Source organism: Pleurodeles waltl, chromosome 9, assembly GCF_031143425.1.
Source record: "Pleurodeles waltl isolate 20211129_DDA chromosome 9, aPleWal1.hap1.20221129, whole genome shotgun sequence".
Classification (NCBI taxonomy): domain Eukaryota; kingdom Metazoa; phylum Chordata; class Amphibia; order Caudata; family Salamandridae; genus Pleurodeles; species Pleurodeles waltl.
This window is the reverse complement of record NC_090448.1, coordinates 1,050,988,226-1,051,003,650: the sequence shown is the minus strand read 5'-3', so window position 1 is coordinate 1,051,003,650 and position 15,425 is coordinate 1,050,988,226. Positions and strand designations below refer to the sequence as shown.

At 45.1% G+C, this 15,425-nt stretch overlaps 1 protein-coding gene across 4 annotated transcripts in view; it reads right to left on the bottom strand.

Moving 5' to 3' along the window:
- The window catches only part of NIN (ninein), a 326,206-nt gene that overhangs the window by 73,289 nt on the left and 237,492 nt on the right, over window positions 1-15,425 (bottom strand). For all 4 annotated transcript variants that reach the window (XM_069208677.1, XM_069208679.1, XM_069208678.1 and 1 more), the window contains 3 exons: window positions 13,594-13,707; window positions 12,725-12,871; window positions 8,004-8,183 (listed from right to left, as the gene is read on the bottom strand). In XM_069208677.1, the coding sequence (XP_069064778.1) occupies window positions 8,004-8,183; window positions 12,725-12,871; window positions 13,594-13,707 (441 nt within the window). The remainder of the gene's footprint in view (window positions 1-8,003; window positions 8,184-12,724; window positions 12,872-13,593; window positions 13,708-15,425) is intronic.

The window sequence follows — 15,425 nt, the reverse complement described above, 5'->3', positions numbered from 1 at the left end:
GCCAACTTCCTACATTGGTGGATCAGCGGTGGGGTACAAGACTTTGCATTTGCTGGACTACTCAGCCAATACCTGATCACACGACAAATTCCAAAATTGTCATTAGAAATTGATTTTTGCAATTTGAAAAGTTTTCTAAATTCTTAAAAGACCTGCTAGGGCCTTGTGTTAGATCCTGTTTAGCATTTCTTTTAGAGTTTAAAAGTTTGTAAAAGTTTGAACTAGATTCTAGAACCAGTTTTAGTTTCTTAAAAAGTATTCCAACTTTTAGAAGCATAATGTCTAGCACAGATGTGAATGTGGTGGAACTCGACACCACACCTTACCTCCATCTACAGATGAGAGAGCTAAGGTCACTCTGTAAACTAAAGAAAATAGCAATGGGCCCCAAACCTACCAAAGTACAGCTCCAGGAGCTTTTGGCAGAGTTTGAAAAAGCCAACCCCTCTGAGGATGGCAACTCAGAGGATGAAGATAGTGACTTGGAGGGAAATTCCCCCCCTCCAGTCCTACTTAGGGAGAGCAGGGCTTCTCAAGCCCTGACTCCACAAATAATAGTCAGAGATGCTGGTTCCCTCACAGGAGGGACCAACAACTCTGAAATCACTGAGGATAACTCCAGTGAAGAGGACATCCAGTTAGCCAGGATGGCCAAAAGATTGGCTTTGGAAAGACAGATCCTAGCCATAGAGAGGGAAAGACAAGAGATGGGCCTAGGACCCATCAATGGTGGCAGCAACATAAATAGGGTCAGAGATTCTCCTGACATGTTGAAAATCCCCAAAGGGATTGTAACTAAATATGAAGATGGTGATGACATCACCAAATGGTTCACAGCTTTTGAGAGGGCTTGTGTAACCAGAAAAGTGAACAGATCTCACTGGGGTGCTCTCCTTTGGGAAATGTTCACAGGAAAGTGTAGGGATAGACTCCTCACACTCTCTGGACAAGATGCAGAATCTTATGACCTCATGAAGGGTACCCTGATTGAGGGCTTTGGATTCTCCACTGAGGAGTACAGGATTAGGTTCAGGGGGGCTCAAAAATCCTCGAGCCAGACCTGGGTTGACTTTGTTGACTACTCAGTGAAAACACTAGATGGTTGGATTCAAGGCAGTGGTGTAAGTAATTATGATGGGCTGTACAATTTATTTGTGAAAGAACACCTGTTAAGTAATTGTTTCAATGATAAACTGCATCAGCATCTGGTAGACCTAGGACCAATTTCTCCCCAAGAATTGGGAAAGAAGGCGGACCATTGGGTCAAGACAAGGGTGTCCAAGACTTCAACAGGGGGTGACCAAAAGAAAGGGGTCACAAAGACTCCCCAGCAGAAGGGTGATGAGACAACCAAAACTAAAAATAGTAAAGAGTCTTCTACAGGCCCCCAAAAACCTGCACAGGAGGGTGGGCCCAGAGCCTCTTCACAAAACAATGGGTACAAGGGTAAAAACTTTGATCCCAAAAAGGCCTGGTGTCATAGCTGTAAACAGCATGGACACCAAACTGGAGACAAGGCCTGTCCCAAGAAAGGTTCCACTCCAAACTCCCATCCAGGTAACACTGGTATGGCTAGTCTCCAAGTGGGATCAACAGTGTGCCCAGAGCAAATCAGGGTCCACACTGAAGCTACTCTAGTTTCTGAGGGTGGGGGGGATTTAGCCACACTAGCTGTCTGGCCGCCTAACATGCAAAAATACAGACAGCAACTCTTAATTAATGGGACTAGAATAGAGGGCCTGAGGGATACAGGTGCCAGTGTCACCATGGTGACAGAGAAACTGGTTTCCCCTGGCCAATACCTGACTGGAAAAACTTACACAGTCACCAACGCTGACAATCAGAGAAAAGTACATCCCATGGCAATGGTTACTTTAGAATGGGGAGGGGTCAATGGCCTGAAACAGGTGGTGGTCTCCTCAAATATCCCAGTGGACTGTCTGCTTGGAAATGACCTGGAGTCCTCAGCATGGGCTGAGGTAGAGCTAAAAACCCATGCAGCAATGCTGGGTATCCCTGAACTGGTGTGTGTGAAAACAAGAGCACAGTGCAAGGCACAGGGTGAACAAGTAGAGCTGGAGTCTGGAAAAATGGCCCAGCCTACCAAGAGAACAGGAAAGTCAGTTGGGAAACCAACTGCAACTCAGCAAAAGAAAGGGAACCTCTCTTCTCAGGAAGAAGTTCTGCCCTCTGAGGGAACTGAGCCTTTGGAGCTTGAACCTTATCAGGTTGAGCTCTTAGGCCCAGGGGGACCCTCAAGGGAAGAGCTGTGTAAGGGACAAGAAACCTGTCCCTCTCTTGAAGGCCTTAGGCAGCAAGCTGCTGAAGAGTCCAAAGGCAAGAAAAATGGAACGCATAGGGTCTATTGGGAAGATGGGCTCCTGTACACTGAGGCCAGAGACCCCAAACCTGGTGCCACTAGGAGAGTGGTAGTGCCTCAGCTGTTCAGAGAGTTCATCCTAACATTGGCCCATGACATTCCCCTTGCTGGACATTTGGGACAAACCAAGACGTGGGAGAGGTTAGTCAACCACTTCTACTGGCCCAATATGTCCAACATGGTTAAGGAGTTTTGCCTCTCCTGCCCCACCTGTCAAGCCAGTGGTAAGACAGGTGGGCATCCAAAGGCCCCCCTCATTCCACTTCCAGTGGTGGGGGTGCCCTTTGAAAGAGTGGGTGTGGACATAGTTGGTCCACTGGAACCTCCCACAGCCTCAGGAAATATGTATATCCTGGTAGTAGTGGATCATGCTACCAGGTATCCTGAAGCTATTCCCCTTAGGTCGACTACTGCCCCTGCAGTAGCCAAGGCCCTCATTGGTATCTTTACCAGAGTGGGTTTCCCTAAGGAGGTGGTGTCTGACAGAGGTACCAACTTCATGTCAGCATACCTAAAGCACATGTGGAATGAGTGTGGAGTGACTTATAAATTCACTACACCATACCATCCACAAACTAATGGCTTGGTTGAGAGATTCAACAAGACATTAAAGGGCATGATCATGGGGCTCCCAGAAAAACTCAAAAGGAGATGGGATGTCCTCCTGCCATGTCTGCTTTTCGCTTACAGGGAGGTACCACAGAAGGGAGTAGGGTTCTCACCCTTTGAACTTCTGTTTGGTCATCCTGTAAGGGGACCACTTGCCCTTGTTAAAGAAGGCTGGGAGAGACCTCTCCATGAGCCTAAACAGGACATAGTGGACTATGTACTTGGCCTTCGCTCTAGAATGGCAGAGTACATGGAAAAGGCAACCAAAAACCTTGAGGCCAGCCAACAACTCCAGAAGTTTTGGTATGACCAAAAGGCTGCACTGGTTGAGTTCCAACCAGGGCAGAAAGTCTGGGTTCTGGAGCCTGTGGCTCCCAGGGCACTCCAGGACAAGTGGAGTGGCCCTTACCCAGTACTAGAGAGGAAGAGTCAGGTCACCTACTTGGTGGACCTGGGCACAAGCAGGAGCCCCAAAAGGGTGATCCATGTAAACCGCCTTAAGCTCTTCCACGACAGGGCTGATGTCAATCTGTTGATGGTAACAGATGAGGACCAGGAGGCAGAGAGTGAACCTCTCCCTGATCTTCTGTCATCAGACCCAAAAGATGGTACAGTAGATGGAGTGATCTACTCAGACACCCTCTCTGACCAACAGCAAGCTGATTGTAGGAGAGTCCTACAACAGTTTCCTGAACTCTTCTCCTTAACCCCTGGTCAGACACACCTGTGTACCCATGATGTGGACACAGGAGACAGCATGCCTGTCAAGAACAAAATCTTTAGACAGTCTGACCATGTTAAGGAAAGCATCAAGGTGGAAGTCCACAAGATGCTGGAATTGGGAGTCATTGAGCGCTCTGACAGCCCCTGGGCTAGCCCAGTGGTCTTAGTCCCCAAACCTCACACCACAGATGGAAAGAAAGAGATGAGGTTTTGTGTGGACTACAGAGGGCTCAATTCTGTCACCAAGACAGATGCTCATCCAATTCCAAGAGCTGATGAGCTCATTGATAAATTAGGTGCTGCCAAATTTCTAAGTACCTTTGACTTGACAGCAGGGTACTGGCAAATAAAAATGGCACCTGGAGCAAAAGAAAAGACAGCATTCTCCACACCTGATGGGCATTATCAGTTTACTGTTATGCCCTTTGGTTTAAAGAATGCCCCTGCCACCTTCCAAAGGTTGGTGAATCAAGTCCTTGCTGGCTTGGAGTCCTTTAGCACAGCTTATCTTGATGATATTGCTGTCTTTAGCTCCACCTGGCAGGATCACCTGGTCCACCTGAGGAAGGTTTTGAAGGCTCTGCAATCTGCAGGCCTCTCTATCAAGGCATCCAAATGCCAGATAGGGCAGGGAACTGTGGTTTACTTGGGACACCTTGTAGGTGGAGGCCAAGTTCAGCCACTCCAACCCAAGATCCAGACTATTCTGGACTGGGTAGCTCCAAAAACCCAGACTCAAGTCAGGGCATTCCTTGGCTTGACTGGGTACTACAGGAGGTTTGTGAAGGGATATGGATCCATTGTGACAGCCCTCACTGAGCTCACCTCCAAGAAAATGCCCAAGAAAGTGAACTGGACTGTGGACTGCCAACAGGCCTTTGACACCCTGAAACAGGCAATGTGCTCAGCACCAGTTCTCAAAGCTCCAGATTATTCTAAGCAGTTCATTGTGCAGACTGATGCCTCTGAACATGGGATAGGGGCAGTTTTGTCCCAAACAAATGATGATGGCCTTGACCAGCCTGTTGCTTTCATTAGCAGGAGGTTACTCCCCAGGGAGCAGCGTTGGAGTGCCATTGAGAGGGAGGCCTTTGCTGTGGTTTGGTCCCTGAAGAAGCTGAGACCATACCTCTTTGGGACTCACTTCCTAGTTCAAACTGACCACAGACCTCTCAAATGGCTGATGCAAATGAAAGGTGAAAATCCTAAACTGTTGAGGTGGTCCATCTCCCTACAGGGAATGGACTTTATAGTGGAACACAGACCTGGGACTGCCCATGCCAATGCAGATGGCCTTTCCAGGTTCTTCCACTTAGAAAATGAAGACTCTCTTGGGAAAGGTTAGTCTCATCCTCTTTCGTTTGGGGGGGGGTTGTGTAAGGAAATGCCTCCTTGGCATGGTTGCCCCCTGACTTTTTGCCTTTGCTGATGCTATGTTTACAATTGAAAGTGTGCTGAGGCCTGCTAACCAGGCCCCAGCACCAGTGTTCTTTCCCTAACCTGTACTTTTGTATCCACAATTGGCAGACCCTGGCATCCAGATAAGTCCCTTGTAACTGGTACTTCTAGTACCAAGGGCCCTGATGCCAAGGAAGGTCTCTAAGGGCTGCAGCATGTCTTATGCCACCCTGGAGACCTCTCACTCAGCACAGACACACTGCCTACCAGCTTGTGTGTGCTAGTGAGGACAAAACGAGTAAGTCGACATGGCACTCCCCTCAGGGTGCCATGCCAGCCTCTCACTGCCTATGCAGTATAGATAAGACACCCCTCTAGCAGGCCTTACAGCCCTAAGGCAGGGTGCACTATACCATAGGTGAGGGTACCAGTGCATGAGCATGGTACCCCTACAGTGTCTAAACAAAACCTTAGGCATTGTAAGTGCAGGGTAGCCATAAGAGTATATGGTCTGGGAGTCTGTCAAACACGAACTCCACAGCACCATAATGGCTACACTGAAAACTGGGAAGTTTGGTATCAAACTTCTCAGCACAATAAATGCACACTGATGCCAGTGTACATTTTATTGTAAAATACACCCCAGAGGGCACCTTAGAGGTGCCCCCTGAAACTTAACCGACTATCTGTGTAGGCTGACTAGTTTTAGCAGCCTGCCACAAACCGAGACATGTTGCTGGCCCCATGGGGAGAGTGCCTTTGTCACTCTGAGGCCAGTAACAAAGCCTGCACTGGGTGGAGATGCTAACACCTCCCCCAGGCAGGAATTGTCACACCTGGCGGTGAGCCTCAAAGGCTCACCTCCTTTGTGCCAACCCAGCAGGACACTCCAGCTAGTGGAGTTGCCCGCCCCCTCCGGCCAGGCCCCACTTTTGGCGGCAAGGCCGGAGAAAATAATGAGAATAACAAGGAGGAGTCACTGGCCAGTCAGGACAGCCCCTAAGGTGTCCTGAGCTGAGGTGACTCTAACTTTTAGAAATCCTCCATCTTGCAGATGGAGGATTCCCCCAATAGGATTAGGGATGTGACCCCCTCCCCTTGGGAGGGGGCACAAAGAGGGTGTACCCACCCTCAGGGCTAGTAGCCATTGGCTACTAACCCCCCAGACCTAAACACGCCCTTAAATGTAGTATTTAAGGGCTTCCCTGAACCTAAGATTTTAGATTCCTGCAACAAGAAGAAGGACTGCCCAGCTGAAAACCCCTGCAGCGGAAGACCAGAAGACGACAACTGCCTTGGCTCCAGAAACTCACCGGCCTGTCTCCTGCCTTCCAAAGATCCTGCTCCAGCGACGCCTTCCGAAGGGACCAGCGACCTCGACATCCTCTGAGGACTGCCCCTGCTTCGAAAAGACAAGAAACTCCCGAGGACAGCGGACCTGCTCCAAGAAAAGCTGCAACTTTGTTTCCAGCAGCTTTAAAGAACCCTGCCAGCTCCCCGCAAGAAGCGTGAGACTTGCAACACTGCACCCGGCGACCCCGACTCGGCTGGTGGAGACCCGACACCTCAGGAGGGACCCCAGGACTACTCTGATACTGTGAGTACCAAAACCTGTCCCCCCTGAGCCCCCACAGCGCCGCCTGCAGAGGGAATCCCGAGGCTTCCCCTGACCGCGACTCTTTGAACCTAAAGTCCCGACGCCTGGGAGAGACCCTGCACCCGCAGCCCCCAGGACCTGAAGGACCGGACTTTCACTGGAGAAGTGACCCCCAGGAGTCCCTCTCCCTTGCCCAAGAGGAGGTTTCCCCGAGGAATCCCCCCCTTGCCTGCCTGCAGCGCTGAAGAGATCCCGAGATCTCTCATAGACTAACATTGCGAACCCGACGCTTGTTTCTACACTGCACCCGGCCGCCCCCGCGCCGCTGAGGGTGAAATTTCTGTGTGGGCTTGTGTCCCCCCCGGTGCCCTACAAAACCCCCCTGGTCTGCCCTCCGAAGACGCGGGTACTTACCTGCAAGCAGACCGGAACCGGGGCACCCCCTTCTCTCCATTCTAGCCTATGTGTTTTGGGCACCACTTTGAACTCTGCACCTGACCGGCCCTGAGCTGCTGGTGTGGTGACTTTGGGGTTGCTCTGAACCCCCAACGGTGGGCTACCTTGGACCAAGAACTGAACCCTGTAAGTGTCTTACTTACCTGGTAAAACTAATCAAAACTTACCTCCCCTAGGAACTGTGAAAATTGCACTAAGTGTCCACTTTTAAAACAGCTATTTGTCAACAACTTGAAAAGTATACATGCAATTTTGATGATTTGAAGTTCCTAAAGTACTTACCTGCAATACCTTTCGAATGAGATATTACATGTAGAATTTGAACCTGTGGTTCTTAAAATAAACTAAGAAAAGATATTTTTCTATATAAAAACCTATTGGCTGGATTTGTCTCTGAGTGTGTGTACCTCATTTATTGTCTATGTGTATGTACAACAAATGCTTAACACTACTCCTTGGATAAGCCTACTGCTCGACCACACTACCACAAAATAGAGCATTAGTATTATCTATTTTTACCACTATTTTACCTCTAAGGGGAACCCTTGGACTCTGTGCATGCTATTCCTTACTTTGAAATAGCACATACAGAGCCAACTTCCTACAGACCCATCAAGAAACCATTTGCAATGACTTTCACTTCTATAGCATTATTATGCAACATCACATGTATGGCTCATAACATTTCTAGCGATACAAACAAAGCTACCAGTCTTTTTGAACAAATATATTAAAGATATTTTTTTCTTGAAAAGTCATAGGCACATTAAAACAAAATAAAGAAGACAGAATAATCATTCAAGGGTAAATATATGGATCGTAACCACCATCCAGCAGTACCTTCTCTCTGCACTGCATTAACTCCAGCTTAGTGTTCTGCACCTCTTTCTGGAGTCTTTCATTCTCCTGTCGCAAGAGTTGCTGTTCTTCCGTCATCACGTGAGCCAGATCATCCCAGTAAAGTTTCTTCTGTTGTGTTTGTAACCCTGAGGACTGGACCGCCAGCTCTAGAACCTGATTCTGAACAAGAGTTCATATTTTAGCCCTTCCCAAGACTTTCAATAAATTTAAATTTTGTGGCAAAGTACTACTTTTTGAAACAATGATTTGAGAGCTCCATGCATGTGGTTGTCAACTGATTGGGGTGTGTGTGTGTGTGTGTGTGTGATTGGGTTCGAAACATACATGTAGCTTGATGGAATTATATGCCAAATACTGTAACATTGAACAAGTGAGTGGGTAGTATCAATGTAGGTTCAGTAGCGTAAGAAGGCATAAAGGTGTAGAAAAGTACCTGGCACATTAGAAAAACACAAGCACACAAACACTGCCAAATCCAACAGGGATGCCATATTTGTGGGTGCCAGTCTAGCACAGGTCTTAAGTTGTAACGTTTGCATGGTGTCCCACGTCATGAGTAGCACCCTTAAGCCAGTGCAACCTCCTAGTCAACCGCATGCTTCATTCCAAACTTTTTAATGCTGTAAGTAGTGTCACAGCTTTCAATGGCTATCTGCTGGAAAGTCAAGGTAGTCACACATGGTATGGAACCAATAAATTATCTATGTATAACATTTACTTGTGAAGTATTTTCTGACAGGAAAAGATACATTGTAGTCCCCCTTTAGAATTCTACAACTTTTCACAGATAACCTAACACTACTGGTTCTGGAAAATACCAGTAGAGTCAGCACAACAAAGATAACGTTATATATCACTTGCTAAAGGGACTAATGCTATTCTATAGAAGATGCAGCTCCCAAAATGCATCAGTGTAATAAAGATTCTGTGTGGCTCACTTTCAAGTACTTGGAAGTGGTTTATGCACGAGCCACTGGAAGGTGAAGCTTCCAAGTAAGACAATGTAATAATAATTTTGGAAGGTGCTGTTATTTAATTAGATCCTTTCTGGAAAATTGTGTATGGCATCAAGATAACTGAGAAAGATAACCCAGACACATAACTAGCAAGTATTGTTATGCTAAAACATGGGCAGGGCGTGGCAGGGTAAGGGTGAAGAAAAAAAATGTGCATTAACTATTGGGCAATAAGGAAAATAATTAAAAAGGCTTCCAATTCAAAGGTTAGTGGAATGTTGAAGATGAAGCAGGGCCTCTAGGAGCTCGAAGAGGTTAGGAAGTGGCCAGTAACAATGGATCAGGGTGTTGATTCTACCCACCAATGTGTCCACAAACACGTACAATGCACACAATACTACAGATCGCGTGAGCAGTAGGAGCTCAGCAGCGACAGTATTTCCTTCATTGGTCATGCAACATCCAAAAACGAAATATGCCTCCTCTTGGAAACCTTGAGTCTACATGCCTGTCCCAGATTACTCCTTCCAAGATTTGCATGCATGCTTTCGGTTCTCTGTAGTCGGTACTGGCCAAAGAGTCTGGCCACAGGCCACACCCCTCTCCCAACCCATATGGCCTCAGCTGTGCGTGTACGTAAGCACTGCTAGGCAAAGCCTCCGGATGTGCAGGGGTGGGAGGGGGGGGGGGGGGGTGTTATTTACCTCCCTTTAACTCACCTGCCCTCTTCCTGAGTTGCATGAAACCTGATATCCTGGCACTGGTTTTAAATTTGTAGCTGTCTGGCAAACTATATGCAGATCCAAACATGGCTGATGTTATTAGTGACTGAAGCGTTTAATGCTCCTATTTGCCTCCCTCCAGACAAACCTGCTTTTAACCTGACATACCAACAGAAAGCAAAATCTGCTAAGTGGCTGACAAATTTTGTTTATATTAATCAAACTCAGTTTAATTTATTAGCAAATTTCATGCAGATCCATGATGTCAAAGTTATTAGCGAAGTTGCTGACCACCCGCCACAAAATCAGAAATGGGCATAACTTGCTGAGTGCCTGCCACATTTCATGCAGATTCATTCAACACTGCTGAAGTTATTAGAAAATAGAAACTTTAAACATCCCCCCCCACCCTCAAACCTCACGATCCATTTTTACAAGGACAAACTTTCATCATCAAGTCCTAGTAAAACTGTATGATATTTGATTTTATTCTTCAATCCAAGTGCAACGATTCATTCTCTGCACCACTCTATTACATACAGTACTCTCCAGGAGTCTTACTCTTCCCCAGTTTGGGGGTCTGTACACACCAATGACATTCTGATTACTTCGGTTGGCATCCATTATCCGAGGACCTTACACCAACGTTTACAAAACTGGTCCCCTCTTTTGCATTCATTGGCTGTTTTTGTTTTAGCTAAAATGAAACCCAGGGCAGTCATATACTAATATAACTTTTTTTTTTTTTTTTTTTTAATTAAGGACATGGATGCGCTCCTATTCTACACTAACATCCATTTTTACTAGATTCCTTGCTGGTCTTTGTATTCTGTTTGCCCCAGTATATTTTTTCGGTGTCGTGAGATATATCTTACGTAGCACTACAGGCATAAGGTAGGTCTAATGTAGGCACTGCACACATTTGAACCTGGCATTTCTGGACAGCTCCTTCATGCATTTCACTGACCTGGCCCATTCGTTATGAGAAAACTGCACTCCACTCTGTCTTCCATCTGTCCTCAACCTATAAGGCTTTACTCGGCTTATCACAACATAGGATTGCAGGATGCATATATAGGATGAAATGCTTCCTCATGACTTCAAATTATTCCCATGCCGTATCAAATGTGCATAGTTCTTCATCATTTAGAGCTTATATTAGTTCCAATCCTTTGAATATTCAAGCCACTGCATTGGCTTCCCTATATATTCTGCAAAACATTCACAGGCCACAAAGGGGGGCTAGTTTTGGCAAGGGAGTTCTCTTAATGATCTTCTTTGACTCCCCAAAACATCAAATGAAGTACAGAGTACCTTCATTTCCTTTCAGCAAGCCAAAGTACAGTTATCAGTCTCATGCCCTGTGACACTTCTCAATGAGTCTAATATCTCTGCTCGCAGTTTCGGTCAGTCACCCGGGGAGATGCTATAGGTGGGCCGCCAAATAATACCATGACGTTTCTGGTACTTCCCAGCCTTCTTAGGTGTAAGTTTCAGAGTGGTCAACTTCATTTCAGGACGGCCTCCCACCCACAAAATCATGGTCAGTAGGCTATCCAGTTCCCAGAATAGTTTCCAGGATATTAGACAAAATATACCCTAGAATGCAGTCATCTCAATAGCACTATACACCTAATTAATATTTGTACAATCAAACTGATGGTCATTTAAGACCAGACGTCCATCAACCCTCAGACCCCATCCAACACATGTCCAATTCCACTTTATGTAAGCTTCGCTATTATATGTTACATTTATACTGAGGCACTTCAATAAAGTTGACTGCCAAAGTAGTCCTAGTTCAGAAAAGCACCCCACCACATGCCTATGCACCCAAAGAAAAATCCTGGCCTTTATACAGTTGATAAGAGTCCTGACACTGTACAGTATTGTTCAAATAAATGTAGGCGTTTTATGCTTGCTCTGTCCAGAAAATGTACATGTACTTATTGTCTGCATATTGGGTCACCATATATACAGTGATCCCAATCCATAGTCACCATCTTCCCATCAGTAAGTAACATTCATGCCAGGGGCTCCACCACTAGAACAAACAAAGGAGATTACAGATATTCTTGTCAGGTGTCTCACTCCAGGGCCCATGACTGGACAAAATCTGGCAAATTATAACATGCTTGATGTCTAGTGTAACACTGTCTTACCCAGTGGTTAACATGTAGGGCCACAATTATGTTTCTATTTCCCTTCCCAATGTATCAAGAGCTTTCTCAATATCTAGTAAGCCCACTACGTACCGCCCCTAATATTTTTAAGGTGAGGCTTCACACGCCAAATGCTTTGGATTACATATTGTGGTGCAGACCAAAATTTGCCTGGCAGACCCTACCTGCATATGCTAAGTGAAAGCCAAATATGGTGCAGATGGGTACCAAAGTTATAGCCAAATTAAAAAATGCCTTTTCAATTGAATGTGTCTGAATCCTAATTGCATATCGCTGCTTATTACACAGTGGCAGTCGCTGCTGTGTAATACACACATAGTCTGCTTCAAGTAAAACAGTAGTCTGTGGGGTCTTCTTGTGCGTTCATCAGCAACCCAAGTTTGTCCATCTGAGAAACTTGTGCATTCAAATGGGTACATATTCAAGGAGCACTTTTTAGTTCAAATTCAACATATCTGGTGTCACTGTTGTAGCAGAGCTATGTGCCTCTTGCCGTAGATACCCATAAATGTATAAACTCTGATCTCTTGTCTAGGAATATACAGCACTACAACTGAGCTAATAAAATCATAACATATGCAAACAGGGTCAGAAGATTTGGTTTGATATTTGTTGAGGTAAAAAAGTAGATTACCAATTATTTTTGGACTGGAGATTCCCAATGGGTTTTTCCAAGAGTAGGAATAACTTTGTGGGCAATTCCGAAGTAATATCCACTCATGTTAAAATCTTTGTGAATCAGGCCCTAGATTAGGTAGATTAACAATATTAAAATCTACACTATTCCACACATTCCACCTTCTAATTAACCACCCTTCACTCCCATAAATAAAAATCACCTTATGGTTAGCATTTTGCAGTTGCTTGTGTAGTGACATCACTTCCTGCTTGAGAGCTTCCTTTTCCTGCTGGGTAACACGAAGATCTGATTTTATCCGCGACATATGAAAGTTTGCACTTTGTAGACTCTCTTCTAGTTTACAGCTCTGAAAGATAAAGTGGAGTCATCCACAAGGTATATGTATTTAGAAAAGTGTAAAAACAAAAAAAAAACAAAAAAAAAAAAAAAAGAAGATAGGCAGAAAATGCCTGTAGGCAAGGTGGGAGAAAACAGACTGGTGTAATATGGTTCAGTGCCATTTTCGATCATGATATAAAAGTACTTTTTTTTTTTCAGGGTATGCAGTGTATGCAAATAGCACACTTCACATTTTATTACACGTGACTATTGCTTCCTTTCTCATGTAAGGTTGTCTGTTATTGTTGATGTGGTGACTGGAGCATTTTACTTATGCTTCTGATTGCCAAACTTACTTGACTTGAAGTTAATCTACCTGAAATCAATGTCCATAGGAGCACTATTCTGCACTTCTACCACAAATGTGTCCATGTTTAAACTTTTGGGGAGCTTCTTTACATTATCTACCATTAGATCTAGCTCATTCGTACCAGTTTTGTTCCCGTGTTTCAGACTGTAAAATTATAAAGTAGATCAAAAATGAAGAAACATTCAAGAGAAGCAGTATATTGAATATGAAGAGTTCTTTGCACTGCAGCAAGCAACGCCGTATGAGGCAATAATCAAAAACTGCCTTTGCTAAATACACTTAGCTTTCTCTGAATGAGATAAGCTTTCTCTGAATGAGATAAACTATGATAATGCATGTGTGCAAGAAAGGAAATCTTCACACAGGAAATTATATGGTACCTTCTCCTGAGAAGCTGTGAGCTGTGTCTTTAGAGTCTGCAACTCCAGCCCCGATGACTTCTGTTCTTGCTTCAGGCTGACAATTGTAGTCTCTAAAAATGGCACTTTAGCAGCCTAAAATGGAAACAGAAGAAATATCATATACCTTAAAAATGAAAATGTCACTTACCCAGTGTACATCTGTTCGTGGCATCAGTCGCAGTAGATTCGCATGTTCTGCAATAGCTCGCCATCTGGTGTTGGGCCGGAGTGTTACAAGTTGTTTTTCTTCGAAGAAGTCTTTCGAGTCACGGGACCGAGTGACTCCTCCTTTTGTCTCCATTGCGCATGGGCGTCGACTCCATCTTCGATTGTTTTTCCCCGCAGAGGGTGAGGTAGGAGTTGAATTGTAGTAATAGTGCCCATGCAATGGAGTGACTAAGTATGCACCTATTTAAGGTTGAGATGATACATATATAGATAATTGAAGGTAACTTCCAAACTGCTACAGGCTCCCGGGGAGGCGGGTGGGCACATGCGAATCTACTGCGACTGATGCCACGAACAGATGTACACTGGGTAAGTGACATTTTCAGTTCGATGGCATCTGTCGCTGTAGATACGCATGTTCTGCAATAGACTAGTAAGCAGTTATTTCCCCAAAAGCGGTGGATCAGCCTGTAGGAGTGGAAGTAGTCTGAAATAATGTCCTTAATACAGCTTGACCTACTGTGGCTTGTTGTGCGGATAACACGTCTACACAGTAGTGCTTGGTGAATGTGTGAGGCGTAGACCATGTGGCTGCCTTACATATTTCTTGCATTGGGATGTTTCCTAGAAAGGCCATGGTAGCACCTTTCTTTCTGGTTGAGTGTGCCCTTGGTGTAATGGGCAGCTGTCGTTTAGCTTTAAGGTAGCAGATTTGGATGCATTTAACTATCCATCTGGCTATACCTTGTTTTTAAATTGGGTTTCCTGCATGAGGTTTTTGAAATGCAATAAAGAGTTGTTTAGTCTTTCTGATGTTCTTTGTTCTGTCAATGTAATACATTAATGCTCTTTTGACATCTAATGTATGTAGTGCCCTTTCAGCTACGGTATCTGGCTGTGGAAAGAACACTGGAAGTTCCACTGTTTGATTTAGATGGAACGGTGAAATAACCTTTGGCAAAAATTTAGGATTGGTCCTTAGGACGACTTTATTTTTGTGTAGTTGTATAAAAGGTTCCTGTATAGTAAACGCCTGAATCTCGCTTACTTTTCTCAGGGAAGTAATGGCGATGAGAAATGCCACCTTCCAGGTTAGGAACTGTATGTCGCAGGAGTGCATGGGTTCAAAAGGTGGACCCATAAGTCTAGTTAGGACAACATTTAGGTTCCATGAAGGAACAGGTAGTGTTCTTGGTGGTATAATTCTCCTAAGGCCCTCCATGAATGCTTTAATGACTGGTATTTTATATAGGGAAGTTGAATAGGTAGTCTGCAGGTATGCAGATATTGCTGCAAGGTGAATCTTAATGGAAGAGAAAGCTAGGTTAGATTTTTGTAAGTGAAGCAAGTAACCCACTACATGTTCTGGAGTTGTGTGTAATGGTTGTATTTGATTAATATGGCAGTAGCAAACAAACCTCTTCCATTTACTTGCATAGCAGTGCCTGGTGGATGGCCTTCTTGCTTGTTTTATGACTTCCATACATTCTTGGGTAAGTTGTAAGTGCCCGAATTCTAGGATTTCAGGAGCCAGATTGCTAGATTCAGCGATGCTGGATCTGGGTGTCTGATCTTTTGGTTGTGCTGTGTCAACAGATCTGGCCTGTTGGGCAATTTGATGCAGGGTACCACTGATAGGTCTA